General features: G+C 33.2%; 1 protein-coding gene across 5 annotated transcripts; it reads left to right on the plus strand.

Moving 5' to 3' along the window:
• Positions 1–1,884: 1,884 nt before the first annotated feature.
• LOC144843656 (ubiquitin-like protein 3) lies at positions 1,885–20,377 on the plus strand. Of its 5 annotated transcripts, none has more exons than XR_013612271.1 (6): positions 1,885–2,287; positions 4,959–5,070; positions 6,608–6,694; positions 10,670–10,747; positions 12,297–15,258; positions 15,311–20,377. XR_013612271.1 is itself a non-coding variant. In XM_078700538.1 (5 exons), exons 1-5 carry the CDS (start codon positions 2,267–2,269, stop codon positions 12,347–12,349), a joined length of 351 nt encoding a protein of 116 aa, XP_078556664.1. In that variant the 5' UTR covers positions 1,885–2,266; the 3' UTR covers positions 12,350–20,377. The 5 variants fall into 5 exon arrangements, 1 of the variants encoding a protein (XP_078556664.1); XR_013612273.1 differs by having other exon boundaries at positions 15,369–20,377; XR_013612274.1 differs by having other exon boundaries at positions 15,543–20,377.
• Positions 20,378–20,384: the final 7 nt, after the last annotated feature.

Here is a 20,384-nt window from a genome sequence, read left to right on the forward strand (position 1 = left end):
TAGAACCTAGTTAGGCTACATCTTTCGAGACGAGCTTTTACACGAGCCATACTTGGACAAGACGAGAGAGTGCGTCTGAATCGGCATCACTTCATCATGATTTTCCTGGGGGAGAAGCTAAAGGTCTTTCTTAGAGGAAGAAGACTGGCAGTCTTGGACTATCTCTCTATCCCAAGACCGCTTACAAGTCTTATGCCTATGTCGTGCAATGCTCATTGGAATGGACATTATCATTTGAAAGACACGAAAATTGCAATGTTTTTGTTCAATACCCAACTCTCTTCAAAAGTGTATTCAGTAAGATTCCGTAAACAGCATCACATTTTCGTCATATTTTACAACTGCACGTTAGGATGGAACTTATGTATCTATAAGTTCGTCGTTTATCTAAAATAGTTTTAGTAGGCCTACATTGAAATACCCCTCGAAGTAATATTGTTGATACTGAGGTTTTAAGCACATAAAACGAGTCATTCATTAAGCACGTATTTTCATCTAGGGCAAGTTCGCTCGTAATTTTTTAGTAAATACATAATACGACTATTTCAGGATACTCGCCGAGAATTAATAGACCGAATCGAATTTTTTGTAAAGTTATTATGTGAATATGATTTTTCGTTTCACTCCGAGAAAATTGTGGTTTCGTGGTTTCTAACATATAGACTGGGTCTATATATTTTTTTTAACGGTTAGTTTCAATAAAATCCGGTGCAGACAGCTTCGTGACTTCCTCATTGGATCTTACCGTCAATCAAAATTTCTAAAATATTACCGGAGATTTTTTTTTCAAACCACCTCCGCCCACTAAGATGCAGTTTGTTTACACGTTTGTTTGCCTGTGTACAAGATTAAATTATTTCAATAATATTGCTTCTTTTGTGTGTTTTATATTCTGAAGATGGAGAGCAATTGTCCACAGCAGAGTTCCCTTACCTTGGTATTTTGTTTGATCGGAAACTGGATTTCTCAGCTCATTCTGTTAAAGTTGCGAGAGCAGCTAATAGAAGATTAAGTCTGATCAAAAAATCATTTAAATATCTTGATAGCGCGGGATATATACGTTTATATAAGTCTATGATTCGACCGATTATGGAATATGGCAGTTGTGTTTGGAACACTGATATAAGAAAGACTCAGATTTACTAGAGAAAGTCCAGCAGAGATTTACTAAATTGATTAAGGATTTGAAAGATAAAGAATATGTAGATAGGCTAAGGACTTTAAATTTACTCACATTATTATTCAGGAAAAAAATAGCAGATGTTATTCAGACCTAGTAAGATTTTTCATGGTATTGATTCTTTGAATCCTGATAGATTATTTAAGAGATCTGAGTATTCTAAGACTATACTAGAGGACATCCATTCAAAGTATATAAATCTAAAACAAATTTGATTGTAAGGAAGAAGTCTGTTGCTTCTCGCGTCGTCAATGATTGGAGCTCCCTTCCCAGTGAAGTTGTTTGTCAGTGTTCGATCAATAAGTTTAAAGCGGGCATTGAGAAGGACTGGTCTGGCCACCATTTTAAAGTTCTGCCCTTATAAGTCAGAAGAGGATGCTGTAATGTTTGAGGGACAAATGAGCACAGTTCTCCAAGTCTCGAAGATTCAAGGTAAATTCAAGGTAAATCCATCTCTCAGACAGACTTCTCTTATTATACATAGGTCTATAATATATATAATTCCGTCATCATGGAATCATAATTAATAATTGCTTCTCACTTACTGTTAATAATAATTATTACAGTAAGTAGGCCTACACTGCCTGCTGCCCTGCAGACTGTGTACAAGTTAACTTCACTTTTTTTAAATATCGCCCTCTTTAGTTTACTGAAGCAAATTGAGAATGACGTCATATACCCACAATGCCATAGTTGAAGATTGGGGCAAAATGGCTGTTTGATGTAAAGAATTGAGGAGAAGGACCAAGGACAATTTAAAATCAGAAACAAAGCCAATAGTTATTGATTATAAGGCATAAGTTCATTTATAGTATTGATTACATATTACTCTATCTTGTATGGTGTTGAATTTCGTTTTATAATTATTTTGGTGGCAATTCGCTTTACGTAAAGATTGTTGACGTTTTGAGAAAGGCTGGAGGATTTAAACGTCAACAACGACCCAGTGGACAGACGATTTGATCTGAAAAAACAGCTGATTTTGGTTGTACAAATTACCAAAGACTTTCAATGTGAGGGCAAAAACAACTACAACAACGATAACTGTTATAATAACTGTATAAGCCCTATTAATAATTGAAAATAATGTCAGAAAGACGTGAAAAGGTAACATGTTTATTTTCAACACTTCTTCTTGTATAATATTTTTGCCTGTTGACAAACAGGCTCCGAGCTCCCTCTCTAGGTAGGCCTAGGCCTAGCTATCTGCTGATACCACCAGTCTAGGCCTAGCTTAACTACTAGGCCTATTAAAAGCTAACCAAAACCTCTTCTCTGATCTAGGCTAATAGTAGGTCTACAGTAGCCTATTATGTCAGTCTGAGAGTTGGTAAACTTTACCAAAGTTAAAGTAGGCGTATGGCATTTTTTAAAAATGTTTTATTTTGTTTAAAAAAAGTTTAGGCCTAGGCCTAGGTGGAGTTTCTGAACTGCACTGCAGCACAGTTCATGACGGTATTTTTATAAATACCCGACACAATTATCACCTGTGCTTCCGCCATCAAAGCATCAAGGACACAGGCTTTTTTTTTCATTCGATAGCCCATCATCAGATTACCCCATCCCATGCATGTGTGTCTGGGACCAGCTTCCCAGATCATTGACAGATGCTGCAGTCTTAGAAAGCCCATCATCCTTCATTAGAAAAGTTCACATTCATCTTTTTGTGTAAACAGACTTTGGGGTTGGGTCAACCGACAATGATTAAGTTCACTTTTGGGTTGACCCTGGTCTCCCCAATTTCATTTTTTATGTGTTAGTATATAGACCGAATAAATAATGAAATGGAATTTAATAGGCTAGTTGTTGTAAAGTCCAAAATGGTTACATGATATTGAAATCAAACACACTTGCAATATAATCAACTTCCCACTTCTAGCTACAGTAGGCCTAGCTACAGTACTAAGTAGTCGGTATGCTTTTAATCATTATTGGTTTGACTTGCCATCATCTTCTTTAGAACAAAAAGGTTGGGATAGCTTCTTTACAGTACTTGCCAATTCTTACTATATTAATTCTGGTTGGCAGGAATCAAAACTCCCCTGCTTTATTTTGGGGTTAAATACAACGTCTCTGTTAGTGTTACTGTATGAAGAAAAGAACAGACAGAACCGCAGATACACTCTACGCACAGTAGATGTAAAACCTTGGTAGTAAAGAGTGTGCAACATTATACCCATTTATAATATGATAATCATGTGACCAAATTGAGTTTGTTCATTTTTATACCTTTCTTTTTTATACCTTTCTTTTTTATACCTTTCTTTTTTATATACTATACCTTTCTTTTTTATTGTAATCTGAAAATCAGGGCATGTTTCATTAGTTGTGACAAAATATTGAATTTAAAGAATATGGATAATATAAGGGCGTATACATTGGACAGACTTGTTTTTATCCAACAGCATGTACTATACTCTAATGTCCTGTCTACACTATCTTTATGTGACAAACAAATATGATGTGCCCATACAGTTGACATGGTGATGTCATATCACTACCATATTTAAGCATATCACTACTATATTTGGGAATACTGTACATATCACACTTTTTCTGTCAAACTACTGTATTGATAGTGTAGACAGCTTAAGATCATCAATCAATAAACGACCTTTGAACTTTCATTCATTGATAGAGAGAGAGTACATAAATGCATTTTATTTCTGCGGATGAACATGATATTTAATAAAAAAATCAATACTGCACATATTTCAGCAATGAAAAAAATCAAATAGATAAAGTGTAATAGCCATATCAAAATCATATGGAATTACATCATACCAGCTTCAGAAACATACAGTGAAAATTATAATGTAAACCGATTGGTGATTTTAAATATAAAATAAATAATAATAATGTAGGCCTACTGTATTCTGTCTGTGAATTTATTTAATTAAGCAGGATCTTTTCCAAAATTTATAGTATGACAGTACTGTATGTTCATTTATAGCAGGTTGCCATTACTGTATTATTTGTTAGTATTTGTCAAGTATTATTTAATCAAATTATATTTAAATCAGTGTCACATAATGTATCACATGTGATGCTTTTATCATGTGCCATAACAGTAAACGTCATACTAATATACGGTCTGTAGGGTCCAGTATTGCTCGGTAGGGTTTTTTTTTATGATAAAATGTAGTATACTGTAGCAAGCTAAACCTAACTAACATTTTTTTTTCTAGGCATGTGATTAATTTGCTTTGTACAATACACTGTAGGCCTCTTGCCTATAACATTGAAAAATATAATACTGTATGTCAGTTGTTATAATATTCACTTGCCTTCTTTCAAAAGAAACAAATATAAGCTACTAGGCCTAGATTATTTAATAAATACAGTGTATTTGGTCCGTTTGCCACATGTGATAAACAGTGTGACAATTGTACAGTATATACAATGTGCCGATGATACTGGAATGCCATATACTGTACAGTACACAGAATTGTGTTGAAAACAGTGGCTTGTGTGCACTTTAAAGAACCCAGTACGTCTTTCGGAAGCGTAGGAGGTTATCCCGGTGTACTGGTCCTTTCAGCCCCTGTCGTTTTGGACGAACGAGCGCCATTTGGTGGCAGCACTCGACACTAAGGGACCTTTAGGGGGGTAGAAAGTTGTGGTAAGTGTCGTCCACAACTGTGCGCAATTCAACCCAGTAGGCTTCAAGTCACAGGTTATTCCCCATTTACATTTTTACATTACTTTATACCAAACTACTGTAGTTTTATAAATATACTGTACTGTACAGTAATCACATTCCTGTTTTGTTTTCTAGATTGGGTTACGCCTTATACATCCAGTAAATGGAAACAGCAAAGAGTATTTCTTCACACCTAATGATTCTGCAACTGATGTAGTGAATCACGTATTTGACAATTGGCCTCAAGGTTGGTTTGTTTTTTCATCGTACAGTTTTCAAAACCTGACTCTGATACCGTGGGATGGAATGAAATGACGCATACAGCACATATCCATTATAAAAGTTAGAATAAATGTTGGTTTCCAATCAAAATTTCAAGATCACAAATAGTTTTCAAAACCAGGCTCTGAATTCCTGATACCGTGGGATGGAATGAAATGACACTTTATTACACATACAGCACATATCCATTTATAAAGTGAGATTAAATGTACTTTTCATTTTAGTTTCTAATCAAAATGTAAAGGTCAAAGTTCATATACTGATCCACTATAAAGTGAAATTGTTGGCCTATTATTTTTATAGTACAACAAAGAATTGCAAAAGTAGAGTTACTGCTTTGGTAGTGGAGTTGTATCAGTACTGTGCAGTACTGTGGCTAGGTGGTTGATGTGCTTGTCTTCTAATACCAAGATCCAGGGTTCAATCCTTACCTAATCCCATGGTTGTCTCGAAACAACTCCACTTGATAAACTAAAATAACACATTGCTTAATATAAACACAATATTTTATACAGTATTTACTGTTTTAGAATCCAACCTGTTATGGTTTATGTTACTTAATGTTGAATGCGAATGAAAAAAAAATGTTTTTAAATTAAAATCGTGCAATAATATTAAGATGAGATGAAGCATTCATAAATGTACACATTTTGTTATTGTTATAATGATTGACAAGGCTAGTAGTAACATACAGTAATGCTAGTACTACTAACTGTCAATTTTTAATTTGAAATTATTTTTCTTGTCATATTCATAGTGTCATTGTGATGCTAAGTAAACCAATGCACTTAAGATCATTAAGATTCACTCTTGCATGTCAGTGTGGACTTTTTTTGTAGACATGCAGTGTTTGTAATATTACAGTATCTAGGCTTTTTGCCAATTTAAAAGGAGACCTTCTACAGTACCTACCAAGGGAAGACCATTTTGGTACAAAATTGAAAAAAACCTCTGGCTTAGGCTTAGACTTATAAAATAGCCAAAATCAAAGTCTCTGGCTTGAAACATTAAATATCCACTGTTCTTAATACTGTTGTTACTGTTAAAAAAATATGAAATTGAAATAAATCCATAGGCCATTGTACTGAATTTTAAGTCAACACAAAGCTTGGTTCCCAATTGGACGCAATGACGTACGCAGTGCATGTGAACCAATCACAAGTGACAGTTCGGATGATCCATCGCATTGTGATTGGTCAAATTACTTGTGGTACGCTTACAGTAATTACGTTGTGTGGAATGGAATCTCAGTTTAAGGGGTGCTGGAAGCCGTAGCCATAAAATCACAGGTTCAAATCTTTCTTTGACCATAGAGCCATAGTTCTGTTGGTAAATCTAGTCTTTTCAAATATAAACTTACGGAAAAACTAAAAAAAAAAAATACAGATGATCAAAATTTGGGTAAACTATAGTTTTTGAGAGTGCTCAGCCAATTTTCAAATCTTTATTATGCATTTACTGTCATGTGATTGTTACTTGCAAATTAATCTTTTTTTCATCAGAATGGGAGGCAGACAGAGTAAGTTCAGCTGCTATATTACGGCTTATCTACCAAGGCAGATTTATTCATGGAAATGTTACACTAGGAGGTAAAATATTATTTTTATTTTCTTACAGTTACAGTAGTTTTTAATGTAACTAATAACATTTTTTTAATGGCGGCAACATGACCCATAGGGGAGAAGAATGTTGTTGAAAATGTGTAACATCTAAGTCCACAGCAACATGAGCGGATATGGCACTATATACATCTTCATTAATATCATTATCACAAAACAACCGATAATTACAAGCAAGTAGTTAATATACAGAGTGCTTTTGTACCAATTCATTCAAGACTTGGTAACATTTGTAATACTGTAGTACAGTACTGAACTTTACAGCTTTAACAGTAGCATTAGAAAAGAATCATCCATACGCCAGTAGCTACAGTAGGCTACTGTTGTACTCTACAGATATCATTAGGGAATCATTCATTTGACGTTCATTCCAATAACTAGGCTAATAAAAATGTGGCATCTTCCTGTCAAGCACTATAAGATTGACATAATTATTGTTAAACTATATTGGTTTTCCCCCTTTCGTTTTAATGGAATGTAAACCGGAGACTCGCTGTCTAAAAAGCTAGTGTATTTTGCTACTTATATATCAAGTACAAGATGCTATAGTAGTAACGATGACAGAAAGATAGTGATTTTGTACATTTATGACGGTAAAATAAATCTTACTGGTAATTGTATCTATCTTATTCTGTTTATTGTGATTTTTATTCAGTATTTTAAGATTTTCTTTTGTTTTCATTTTCAATTATATTTTTATTGATTCTGAATGTTGTTAATGTCTATATTGGTAAAGTACCTACAGGCCAAAAAGACTACCTTTTTATATGAATTTAAGAAGGTTGCAAAGCTCTACACTATCAAACTATTTTGACAAAAAAATGTGTGATGCGCCCAAATATGGTAGTGATATGCCCAAATATGGTAGTGATATGCCCAAATATGGTAGTGATATGACATCATCATGTCCATATATGGGCATATATCACATTTCTTTGTCAAGTTTGATGTGTAGACAGAGCTTAATTAAGGGTAGAGTGTTCATAAAAAAAAGTTGTTGTTTTGTGTCTCACGCAAGTGAGAGGTCGATTAATATTTAGCATTATTAACAATAAGTTCAATCAACCAATAACGCTTAAAAATACCAAATTGATTCGGTGTTAGAACGCCATTTAACCGGTTATCCCTGTGCAACTTTTAGCTGCAACACAAAATAACAGTTATTTGATTGACAGCTGTTGTATCTTGCATTTTGGGTAATGTTAACATGAGCAGAAAATTTATCAGAAATGCGGTCGGCCTAAATATTATATTTTTGAAATAAACTGTATATTCGGCGCTATGCAGCAAAAACAGGCCCTACTGTAAGAAAGCTCAATAGAGAATTTGAATATAAGTGAAGTATACAGTACCGGTACTACTAGTTAATGATGATATTGATTATAATAATGATATGTAGGCCTACTGTAATAATAGTGTGTTCAACTTTGATCTTTTGGGCTTAAGTCATACACAATACTTTATTGATTATTTATTGAAGACATCAGTATTCGATATGTTTGTGTTCAGTCTGCCATGAATTAATTGCTGTTTGTTTTGTAAATAAAGCAAGTCATCATCTCTCTTGTCATGTCATAACTTCATTTGACAGTTATTAGTGTTAGACTCTGTATACACTATAAAACTAATTTTACAAAAAAGTGTGATGTGCCCAAATACGGTAGTGATATTGCCAAATACGGTAGTGATATGACATCATCATGTCCATATATTGGCACATCACATTTTTTTTTACATAAAGTTTGATAATTAAAAAGACTAGCTACTGTAGTAGTTTGGTCAATCTATGTGAATTGGTTATTGCATACAGTATATAATTATTTCTTCATGCTAGGTACGCTCTTTTTTAAGGTTTAAAAATGAAATTGACCAATACATTCTGTACAGTGTACTTTGTCTTTTAAATTATTGAACTTGTATTTGTAGTAAAACAAACGAAGACAACAAAGACTACAAAAAATGTATTAATATTAGTATTAAATAATTACCATCACAATTCACAATGCCACTTTTTCAGAAAGCAATGAAGCAGATCGAGCATTGTTCTTAAAACGTGGGCACACAACATAAAAAGAGATTGAAATAGGAAATTAATGACTCACTTATTAATTGGGTAAAAATGTGGATTAGACTATTTTTTCAAATTCTGAATTATGAACATTTTTTAAGCTCTGTCTACACTATAAAACTTAATGTGACAAAAAAAATGTGATGTGCTGATATATGGACATGATGATGTCATATCACTACCATATTTGGGCATATCACTACCATATTTGAGCACATCATACTTTTTTTGTCAAACCAGTTTGATAGTGTAGACAGAGCTTTAGAATTGTGTTTTTCATTATGAACATCCATTTTGATATTAATATTCAAATTTAATATGTGTAAATAGACAATAGTTCTAATTCCAGATGTTTTTCCATTTTTTATTTATTTCTATCAATTTAGTCATATAAATATTAATTTTGTTTTAATTACAATTATAAAGTTAAATGTATGTACTGTATGTGCCATGTGTACAGTACTTAGTATAATATGTATAAGATTTAAATAACAAAAAAATCCTTTTAGTACATGTACTCATTAAGTCTCATTACTATCAAATTGTTTTGTTAAGAGCATACTCTTTTGAACTACTATTTAGTATTATTATTAAGCACTGTACATGTACATGTTGTCTACATTGTTTTGTCTTTTGTAACTAATGGTGACCACTTCACCATCCACATAATTTATGTTGTTCATATTAGGTTAGTGCGTCACAGTTAGTGTCATCGTATTAATAATAGACTGCGATAGTCTGATTAAATGAAAAACATACAATACTATGTCATTACTACACTATATACGCTTTAAAAATTTCACAATGTTAAGCTCTGTCTACAATATAAAAATTGATGTGACAAAAAAATGTGATGTGCTCATATATGGACATGATGATGTCATATCACTACCATATTTGGGCATATCACTACCATATTTGGGCACATCACACTTTTCTTTCTTCATCCTTTTCCACTCTCTTTCTACTACTATTGAGGATGAAATAATGGTATAAGTAATTTGGACTAGTTCAAAACTGTAATTCAGATTTGGTGCGTTAATATATATGTCATCTATAGGGCACTAATTTAGCCTTTATAGGCCACTAATTTAGCCTTTATGCACTAATTTACAGTAGCTCCTAATGCATTGGAAAAAAAATTATAGGTAGTTTTTACAGACATTGTAATATGTAAAACATGCCACCTATAAATAACCAGCAATCAATACATAATTACTGTGCTTTATTGATACCAACAAAATAAACTGATTAATCAATATTATGATTATTGACTTGGTAATGGTCATAAAATGTGGATATTTATGTTAACAAAAGAGACGTGTACAATTTATTTTGAAGTAAGGCAAACTGTCATGTTTTATATTGCAATCAATAGTCATTATCTAGTGTATAAAAGCTGTAGACGTGATCTTTATTGTGGCTGTCTGTCTCTTGTATTTTTAACTTAATTAAATGACTTGATTACACGGAAGGCCATTTGATATGACATACAATTTAACTGTATATTGCGTAATGGTTCTCATACGTCATGCTAGCATGTGGATGGTACTATATGGGTTACAGACCAGTCTGACCAGTGCCACTCTGTATAGCCTGTAGAGGACTTAAGACTGCTACTATAGGATGATAAGGGTCGACAATAAATATAGTAGATACTATAATGTGTAAACATTTTTCTTACAAAACAAAATAAATTAGAAAATATTTAAATTATAGAACTATATGATAACTGATGCTGTCTTTGATAAACAATAATATTTCTTTTAGATCCAACCAAATGACGTCATGATCACTAAGATTAAGAACAATAAAATGATTGGACGTTGAACGTCATAAAATCGATTAACTTTTGAAAAATGATTTTGTCTTTACAGCTTTACAATTGCCTATTGGAAAGACTACTGTTATGCATATACTGGCAAGAGAAACATTACCAGAGCCTAATTCACAAGGTATATAATATTTTATTTATAATACAGTATACAAGGTTTTTGTTTAAAGCGACGTTTTGCAAACTATGGACCACTTGAACCGCGAAATATGTTTGAAGGGCTGCGGGGTGGCTTAAGAAATTGTGGGGAAAAAAACAAACGATAATTTAGCGTCGTAAGCACATTTATTCTAACATGGTTTGTTGTTTCTGAAAATGTTTAATTTATTAATTATTATTTGTGCGGCTTGTTAATGTTACCCTCCAAAAAATACAATACAATTTCCAGGGACCAGGTCCATATTTCCTAAAATGTTCTTACCTCATCTTCAACCATAGTGGATGAGGGTGAGGGTAGATGCGTGTTGGTCCTGAATCATGTCAACATTTTTTTTCTGTAGTTATTGCAGTTAACTTTATTGTTTATATCGCAATTAATATATAATATTTTTAGAGACAATATAAATAATAAACAGTTTGTATGATTACAAACAAAATTATTGCCAACTGATTGTAAAGCAGGTTAAAAGAGTAAACTGTATAAATAATAGTTAAAGATGTATTGTCCCCCTGAAAAAATAATTTTTTTTTTAATATTCCAGATTAATGTAACGCAATAGTTATCCACTTTGACCAAAAATTGGATCGAAAAAAATGTATTTACCTGAAAAAAATGTGATTTAAAGCAAAAAATGGTCAAATTGGCTGCCAGCCAATGGATTTTTTGTTGAATTTAACCATTTATTTTGTCATTTTATAAGTGAAAACATTTTTTTTCGTTTTTTTTTATTGAAAGTGATTAACTTTATTAAAACTACAAAACAATATATTGATTCATTTTTCATGTTTTTGGGGGACAATACATCTTTAATACAGTAAATATAGTAATAATTTTGACATTGATTTAAATCATTCAATCCTTTTAAAAGATGCAACGTGCAGACTGTTGCTAAGGTCTGCTTTGTTGAAAACCAATAAAATGTAACATTATCACTATTAATAGCTCCTCTGTAACCTAAAGATCCTTAATAACATTGACAGATTATTATTACATAAGGTATAATGCAAAGTGAATATCATTTTACTTATATTCATATCATTATCCTGACATTTTATATATTTCTGTCTCTTTTATTATTTTAAATGAATTCATGACTCTGTATGTAAGCTATTTTATTTAAAAATATGAATCTTAAGTTTTATTGTTTTTTAATTAATAAATGAGATAGAACAAAGCTCTGGGGCCCATGGGTTTACCAGTGAGCGCTCATAGCCACTGGCTTTACTGTTTGTACCCTAATCCTGTTTAAAATAGTCAGGAGAAAAATTCTGGTTTCGAACTTAAAACCCTTTTTTTTTTGTAAAGCTCTGTCTACACAAACTAGTTTGACAAAAAAAGTGTGATATGCCAAAATATGGTAGTGATATGACATCATGTTCATATCGGCACATCACATTTTTTGTCACATAAAGTTTAATAGTGTAGACAGAGCAATAGTGATCATGTCATTGTCGGCAACCAAGCTACATGTATAGTGTCATCATTTCAACCACTATCTTCTCTTTCACAGGTCCAAGAAATCGTGGCAAGACAGAAGAGAGCAACTGTTGTGTGCTTTTGTAATGGTACAACCACCATATTGGGCAACTGGGAACACGGTGCATCTATCAAGATAAAGAGTGGGGATAGCACGTTACTACTGGCTTCAAGTCTACCCACAGCTTAGCTCCAAATCATCACCAACGTCGTCACTAATTGCACCTCCTCCCATGTTTTGCTACTTTACTTTTTATTTTTAAGATATTTGTAAATAGTACCTATTTTGTCAACAATTACTTTTAAGATATGTAAAATTTGTTCTGGATACAAAGAACACACAGTATATTATTTTTTTATTTATTTAAGGTATTGATGATGATGATATTTATTATTGATGTTTATTGAATGTTAACTTATTTTAAGCTAGGGTTATGTCGCCCTTTGGTGATCCAATTAACATATAAGGTGCTTATGAATCAAACCACAATTGCTAGACTGCAACTGGCCTAGGTACAATCTAATAAAGATTAACAAATATTGGTCCTTATTTTTTTTTAAATAATATTCGAGTACAATGTATAGTACTGTAAACAAAATATATTTACTGCAGTAACTGGAGTAAAATCATTTTTTTTTTTATTGTAATAATTTACAGACAAATCTGCTAGCAGATGGATATTTACCTGTTAACCTTGAATATTGAAACTAAACTACAAATTAGAGATTTTGAAGTTTAGCAGAATCTTTGTCACCTCTAATTATGAAACTCTCAGTCAACTCTCCCAATACCAGATTCTCTGGAATACGGAAACTCTCCCAAAACCAGACTTGTCTTGTGGTCGAAAATTATACCATTAAAAACACATACGGAATAGACCGACTTTCTAGAAAACCAGACATATTAACCCAGCTGAAGTTGGTCTGGTATTGGGAGATTTGACTGTAGTAGGAACTCGTTTGTCAGTCGGCAACTATATCAGAAATCATGAGGGCGACATAACCCACGCTGTAATCAGAAGTTGAATTATTAAACTGTAATTATGATGTTAATTTATAGAATCTTCATTTGTCTTCACATAAAGATAAATTATTTTTAAAGAGTTGACTAGGATTGGGAAGATGTACCTTTTGAAAAACATATGAAGATGTGTAAAGAAGAGTAAAAATTTACCACCATTTTGTTTGATTATTTGTGGGAGTTTTTTCGTTAAGTCTGCCCATCTGCAAAGTTGTTGTTTTCTATTGAACAAATCTACCATGTGTTATTTTATATCCAGGCTGGTTTTAATTTAACCTATAAAGTTATACAACCTAATCATTTAGGTATGCTTGCGTCACCCCTGACTGTCTCTGTCTACACTATCAAACTAGCACTAACAAAAAAGTGTGATGTGCCCAAATATGGTAGTGATGTGCCCAAATATGGTAGTTATATGACATCATCATGTCCATATATGAGCACATTACATTTTTTTGTCACATAAGGTTTGATAGTATAGACAAGGTTTTAGACTTATACAGTGTCCTGACTGTTAATGAACTAAAAGTGGGCTGTCAGGTTTTTCACCTATGGTAGACTTAACAGAATTGCAATGGTACAATACAAATCTTTATTTATCCCCACATAGGGCAGTTACACAATGCATTGGCAAACTCCATACATAATAACATCATGGTTGTTCACTCGTATTTGTAAATCCTAAATTTTTACCTTGATAAAATGTTTGTATTTTTTTGTTTTGTAAGAGAAATGTAGGCAATTCTTGGTATGGTACTGTATGTAGCCACATTTCTTAAGTTATGTAAAAATGTTTCGATTTTTGGTTATAATTATTGTGTTGGTCCTGCAGGCAAAATGACCATTGAATTTAATCTGTATATAAATGTTCCTTATTATCTGAACTTAATTACTACAGTTGACAAAAGAATATTTGTCTTTTTCTTCCTGAATATCCAGTTGGAAAGGGTAGCGGTCCAATATTATTATTACCAAATGTCATATTTTTCTATTTGTTAGGCCGAAATACCATGGTAGGTACAGTAGTATTGCCCTTAACTTTGCACAAAATTGTGCTGTACTTGGCATACTTTTCTTGATGCATACAAGAGATCCTAGCTTAGTAAATTTACACGAGAAATTACTGCAAAATGGATTGATAGCATTATGCTGCACGTTACTTAAGTGTAGTGTGCAAAATACGTTTTTTCCATAATTTTTATTGCATGTTAATTTCTCTGTTTGATACCGAAATCTCTACATTTGTGCGCATTTTGAACATTGGTTTACCGTAACCAACTTTTGTTTAAACAGGACATTTATATCCAAGGACCAAAATGTACTAGATCTATAGGAAGATTCAGGATTTCTTAAAAAGGAGGTGCATTATTAATATAGACATTTAAGGTCACCCTCCCATGCATTGTGTTATTTTTTTGCCTATTAATTAATAAGTCCATAATTTCACTTTGGTGGTAAAGTGCTACACTAGCATTGTCCCACTCGGTCTGCCCTTGGTATCATGATTTATTTCCCATAGTGGGCTTATACCCGCATTCATATGCATTATTCGTTACAGTTTTCTAAGCTAGGAGCTCACGTTTGCACCAAAATTCATAACCAGTTGCAATCGGTGTCTGTCTTTTACACGATTTTTACACAAACCTTTGTGAGTTTTATGTATCTGCTGTATCAGTGCTCTGATCGATAATTATTGATAAACTTTACAGGTGACTATTTTATTAACTTAAATCTAAAATTATTTAATGTTTTTTTTGTGCAAATCCAGTGTTTGCAAACTAGTTGCAGTAGGAAATAAAGCTCTTTACAAACCATAAATGCTTTTCGTAGGAAAAAATTTAATAATAAAGCAACTAAAATAATGAGAATGAGGTACCATTCAGTAGTATCAATAGTCAATTGCCTAGCCCTAGTAATGACAACATGGCAGTATTGGCAACCCAAGAAGTATGAACAGGCCATGTGTGTAGCCCTAGTAATGAGAACAGAATTAACCCAAGCAGTGTGAACAGCCCTACTAGCCCTAGTAGTGAGCACAGAATTAACAACCCAAGAAGTGTGAACAGGCCATGTGTGTAGCCCTAGTAATGAGAACAGAATTAACAACCCAAGCAGTGTGAACAGGCCATGTGTGTAGCCCTAGTAATGAGAACAGAATTAACAACCCAAGCAGTGTGAACAGGCCATGTGTGTAGCCCTAGTAATGAGAACAGAATTAACAACCCAAGCAGTGTGAACAGGCCATGTGTGTAGCCCTAGTAATGAGAACAGAATTAACAACCCAAGCAGTGTGAATACAATTAAAGCACAACTATGGTCTGGACAGAGCTATATTTCTTAATGGAAGGTGTTATTGCCAATTTTGGTTGATTAAGTGTTTTATTATTATTTTAAATTATGTAAATTATCATTGTAAAGATTATGTTGAGTTTATTTGTAATAAAGCATTCTTCCTTGTATACCCCCCCCCCCCCCCCAAAAAAAATATCAGTGAATTGACTAATGACTACTGTATATCTTGATGTTTGATTAAAATATTTAAGGCATTCTTTAAAGAAATTATGTTTTATGTTGTCTGTAAAAATGTTTCTCTTATTATTATGAACTTTACAATCACTCAACTAGAGTTACAATTACGCTCTGTATTCTGCAGTAACTGTTGTACACTGATAAATGTACTGTATACTGTGGTATTTGTAATACTGCAGTAACTGTACAGTATACTGTGGTTACTGTATACTCTGGTAACTATACACCCTGGTAACTGTACTGTGTACTGCCACAATAACTTACAATATACTGTGGTAGCTGTACTATATACTGTGGTAACTGTACTGTATACTGTGGTAACTGCAATGTGTAATGCGGTAACTTTACTGTATACCGTGGTAACTTTACTGTATACTACAGTATTTGTACAGTATAATCAACTGAGTATACCGCCGCAGTAACTTACAATAAACATTGGTAACTTTACTGTATACTGCGGTAACTTTACTGTATACTACAGTAACTATACATTATACTGTGGTAACCGTACTGTGTACTGCGGTAACTGTCCATGTAATCGTACTGGTATTTGCAGAGAAGAGTGTTTATTTATAATATTACAGTAAGTTTAGTTGAATGATCACTTATTTTATTTTGCTCATGAAGTAAGAGGACATGTAACTTGGGTGAATTCCAGGTGTTATGATTATGCATAAATTACTTAATATATTTAAATAGTTTGGAAGTGATTCTGGAAATGATAATTAAGTAACATTTTTTAATGAATATTCATAAAGTTTGTAAAGGTCTATGAATATTAATTTATGTGAATTATAAATTATTCTATATTTTCCTTTTTGAGGGCGGAAATTGGTGCGTAATTGCCAGTGGTATGTGTAAATATATGCAGTAGTTCGCAATCTTAATTTAAAACCTAGTGATGGTTGAGATATTCTTTTACAATGGCAATCACATTGAAGGGTATTGTTGGCACAGTATCTGTATGTATAATGTGTCCAGTATCATAGGAACATTCTATAATACGGTGTCACATGTGTATAATAGGCCATAACATTAACATAATACAGGCGATACATGTACAATTGGGTGTGGTTGGGAGGTTCGAAAGTTGTGATTGTTTAAGTTGCGCTACGATAATTCTATTCTTTGCTACTGAATTTGTTCACGGATATTATGAAATTTAAATGTGAACCTACCTAACTTAAAAAACATGTTTTTGTTGTTATAAACTAGAGGTTTTCCATCAATGTTTTATTTAATACCGTAACGTTATTAAGATATGACATACAATATTTTTATGGATTTATCCATATTTATTCAATAATTTAAAAGAAGAAATTTAGATTTATCTGACCTCATAAAGAATTATCTTGAAAAAGTATTGAATGTATATATATTTGAGGTTTTCACGGTGTATTATAATATCTAATATCTGTAAGTGCATTCGTTAATGACGTCACATTGAGTTTACATTAAAATGTTATGTTGGATAAAATCGACGCCTCGAACAGACATAATCTGTTGCGCGTTAAAAAGTTGATAACAATTGTATAGCTTTTGGCACGCGCGCGTGTGTCAGGCCTATGTTTCTGTCAAACTGTTATCATTAGTTATACCATGTCCAAACCGGAGAGCACGGGGATCGTTTACGACTCGCAGTTAGTTCGTTATCGGATTTAATGTGGATTGCCCTTAAGCTTGGTTTACGATGATCCATCGCGTCGTGATTGGTCAAATTACCTACTTTCGTTGCGTCATAGTGGGAACCAAGCTTTAAGTGGGAAACGATGCAAGGATGTAGACGTAACGCAGGTGAGTTGACCAATGGTAAGCAGCTGTTCGAATAAAATATCGCTTGTGGTTGGTTAAATCACTTGCGTTATAACGCTTACGTACTTGCGCTGCGTCCTAGTGGCTGACAAATTGCCTTGAATCCCATTATGCTTGGTTTCCACTAGAGACGCAACGCAAGGACGTAACGCAACGTAATGGATTTGACCAATCACAAGCAGTGGATTTATTCGAATGTCGCTTGTCATTGGTCAACACGTTTGCGTTGCGTTTACGTCCTTGCGTTGCGTCATAGTATAGTGCGATGACATCCCTCGTATTTGCGTTGCGTCAGTGAGAACTAAGTTTACAAAAGATAAGTTCGCCACCGTAAAACCAATGAAATTTGCTATTGTAGGCCGAGCATGCAAAGAATACTTTTTTTAAATAAAGAGAATTAAAAAAAACATGTTAAAAGCATTGTGATTTTACTGATGTATAATGATAGATGCTTGGTGTTTGTACAGATAATCACTGGTTTAGGTTTAAGAAGTAGTTTTTATAATGTTTACAATGTGTAAATGAATGTTAAAAAAATGAAGAAATATACGTATAACTGTATGGTTTATTTGGCACGTTGTTCCTCGTATACCTCTTAATAAATTACTATATTCGTCGAAAACCTGCAAAATACCCGTTTAACGTAGATATATACTCGTTGTAATTTCTATCATTGTTTTTCTATCATGTCATTTTTATTATCCCTATCATGGACGATATGGGCACATTAAGACTACATACGGGTACTTTCACAGTTGTTTGTTGAATATAATGTTTCAGTCTGGACAGACGTTTATAAATTCCTCATCAACGTAAAGAACGAAGCAGGCAGTTTTTATTGGTTCTCACTAGGACACAACGCAATGACGTAAGCGCAATTTGACAACAAAGCGACAGCGATAATCCATTGTTTGTGATTGTTCAAAGTACCTGTGTTACAGTTTCGTCCTTTCGTTGGGCCATATTAAGCGTGGTTCCCACTAATAGGACGCAGCGTAAGGAAGTAAGCCGCAACACGATCTAATTGACCAATCAAAAGCGATGGATTAATCGAACTGTTGCTTGTGATTGGTCACTTACGTACTTGCGTTGCGTCCTAGTTGGAACCAAGATTTATGCGTGCGTACATAACAAAATACCACCAAGTGCAATGATATAAAGATTCACGTATTGTGTTGATGGCGAATTAAATTAATACCAGAAGTAGTAATATCTATAAATTTAATATGGAGGCCCAAGGCATTTATATAAAATATCTTATATATTATATATTTAATCGGTTCAGACAAACCGGGGACAATAACACCTTGTTTTACTGAAATATCAGTATAACTCGCATCAAATAGAAATGCATGATTAAAAGCTTTAAGCAATTGGTTTAATCTATTGATCAATCGATTGAGTATAATTTGACTGATTGATTATTCGATTTATCGGTCATGTATTGACTATTGATTATTTTATTTGTTAATTAATCGATTATGAATTGATAAAATTGTTGATTATTTAATTGGTTTATTGATTGATTGTTTAATCAGTGATTGATAATTAATTATATTGATTCCTTAAATCAATAAGTATTGATTGATTGATTGATTTATTGGTTTTCGATTGAAATACATACTAAGTGACGTGCATGATTCTTAAAAAATGACATGGCTATTAACTTCCTCTTTCGCTCCTTAATATTTACAGCTTGCAATGGCCATACTAAGTTACCATGCATATATCTTAATTCATAAAGTAATAAAATATAATTTTTAAATAAAGAAATTACTTATCTTAATAAATTCTACTAATATTGTAATACCAAAAATTGACAAACAATAGGTATTTGTTAAAATATATACGTTATTTAACAGTATTTAGGCCTCTGTTGTAGAGTTTACTACGATTTATATTTCTGTTTTACACCTTGATAATAAAACAGCAAATGCAAAATAAATAATTGATAAATAATAATTTAATAAAGTTAGTGTAATTAAAAGAATAAATTATACTTCTATTATGGACCGTTGTTAAATGAATTTATCCCAGCCGGGTATCCCTCACCTTATATCCGAGTTTACGTAATCTTTAACACTAAAGCTTGGTTCCCACTAGAACGTAACGCAAGGACGTAAACGCAACGCAAGCGTTTTAACCAATGACAAGCGAAGTTATAGACAGTTGGCAATCACAAGCGAATAAGCCATCGCTTGTGATTGGTCAATTCACTTGCGTTGCGTTACGTCCTTGCGTTGCGTCGCTAGTGGGAACCACGCTTTAAGCTTGGTTTCCACTTCTACGCAACACAATGATGTAAGCCATGCCAGCGAATTGACCAATCAAAGGTGACAGTTCGAATAATCCATCGCTTTTGATTGGTCAATTCGCTTGTATTAAGGTCTACGTCCCTGCGTTGCGTCCTACTGAGACCAAGGACGATGACGCAACGCAAGGACATACACGACAGGATGATCCGTAACTTGTGATTGGTCAAATTGTGTACGTCCCTGCGCTGCGTTCTAAGCATACACCTCACGTCGGTTCAAAATGGGTAAACACCTCTGTGTATATGTCTTGGATATTATACTTTATATAAATGTGTTATATAATTATTTTACGAATACTGTAACAATTGTCCCCTATTATTAAAGCTTTGTTCCCACTAGGACGCAACGCAAAGACGTAAGCCGCAATACAAGGGAATTGACCAATCACAAGCGACAGTTCGAATAATCCATTGCTTTTGATTGGTCAATTCGCCTGCGTTGCGTC

The sequence above is a fragment of the Antedon bifida genome, chromosome 5 (genome assembly GCF_963402885.1).
Source record: "Antedon bifida chromosome 5, ecAntBifi1.1, whole genome shotgun sequence".
Taxonomy (NCBI): domain Eukaryota; kingdom Metazoa; phylum Echinodermata; class Crinoidea; order Comatulida; family Antedonidae; genus Antedon; species Antedon bifida.

Excerpts from the sequence above, each read along its gene's own strand:
- LOC144843656 (XM_078700538.1), top strand. The coding sequence starts at position 2,267 with ATGTCAGAAAGACGTGAAAAG. Across the intron at positions 6,695-10,669 it reads TGGAAATGTTACACTAGGAG|CTTTACAATTGCCTATTGGA; the intron begins GTAAAATATTAT and ends TTGTCTTTACAG. Across the intron at positions 10,748-12,296 it reads ACCAGAGCCTAATTCACAAG|GTCCAAGAAATCGTGGCAAG; the intron begins GTATATAATATT and ends TCTCTTTCACAG.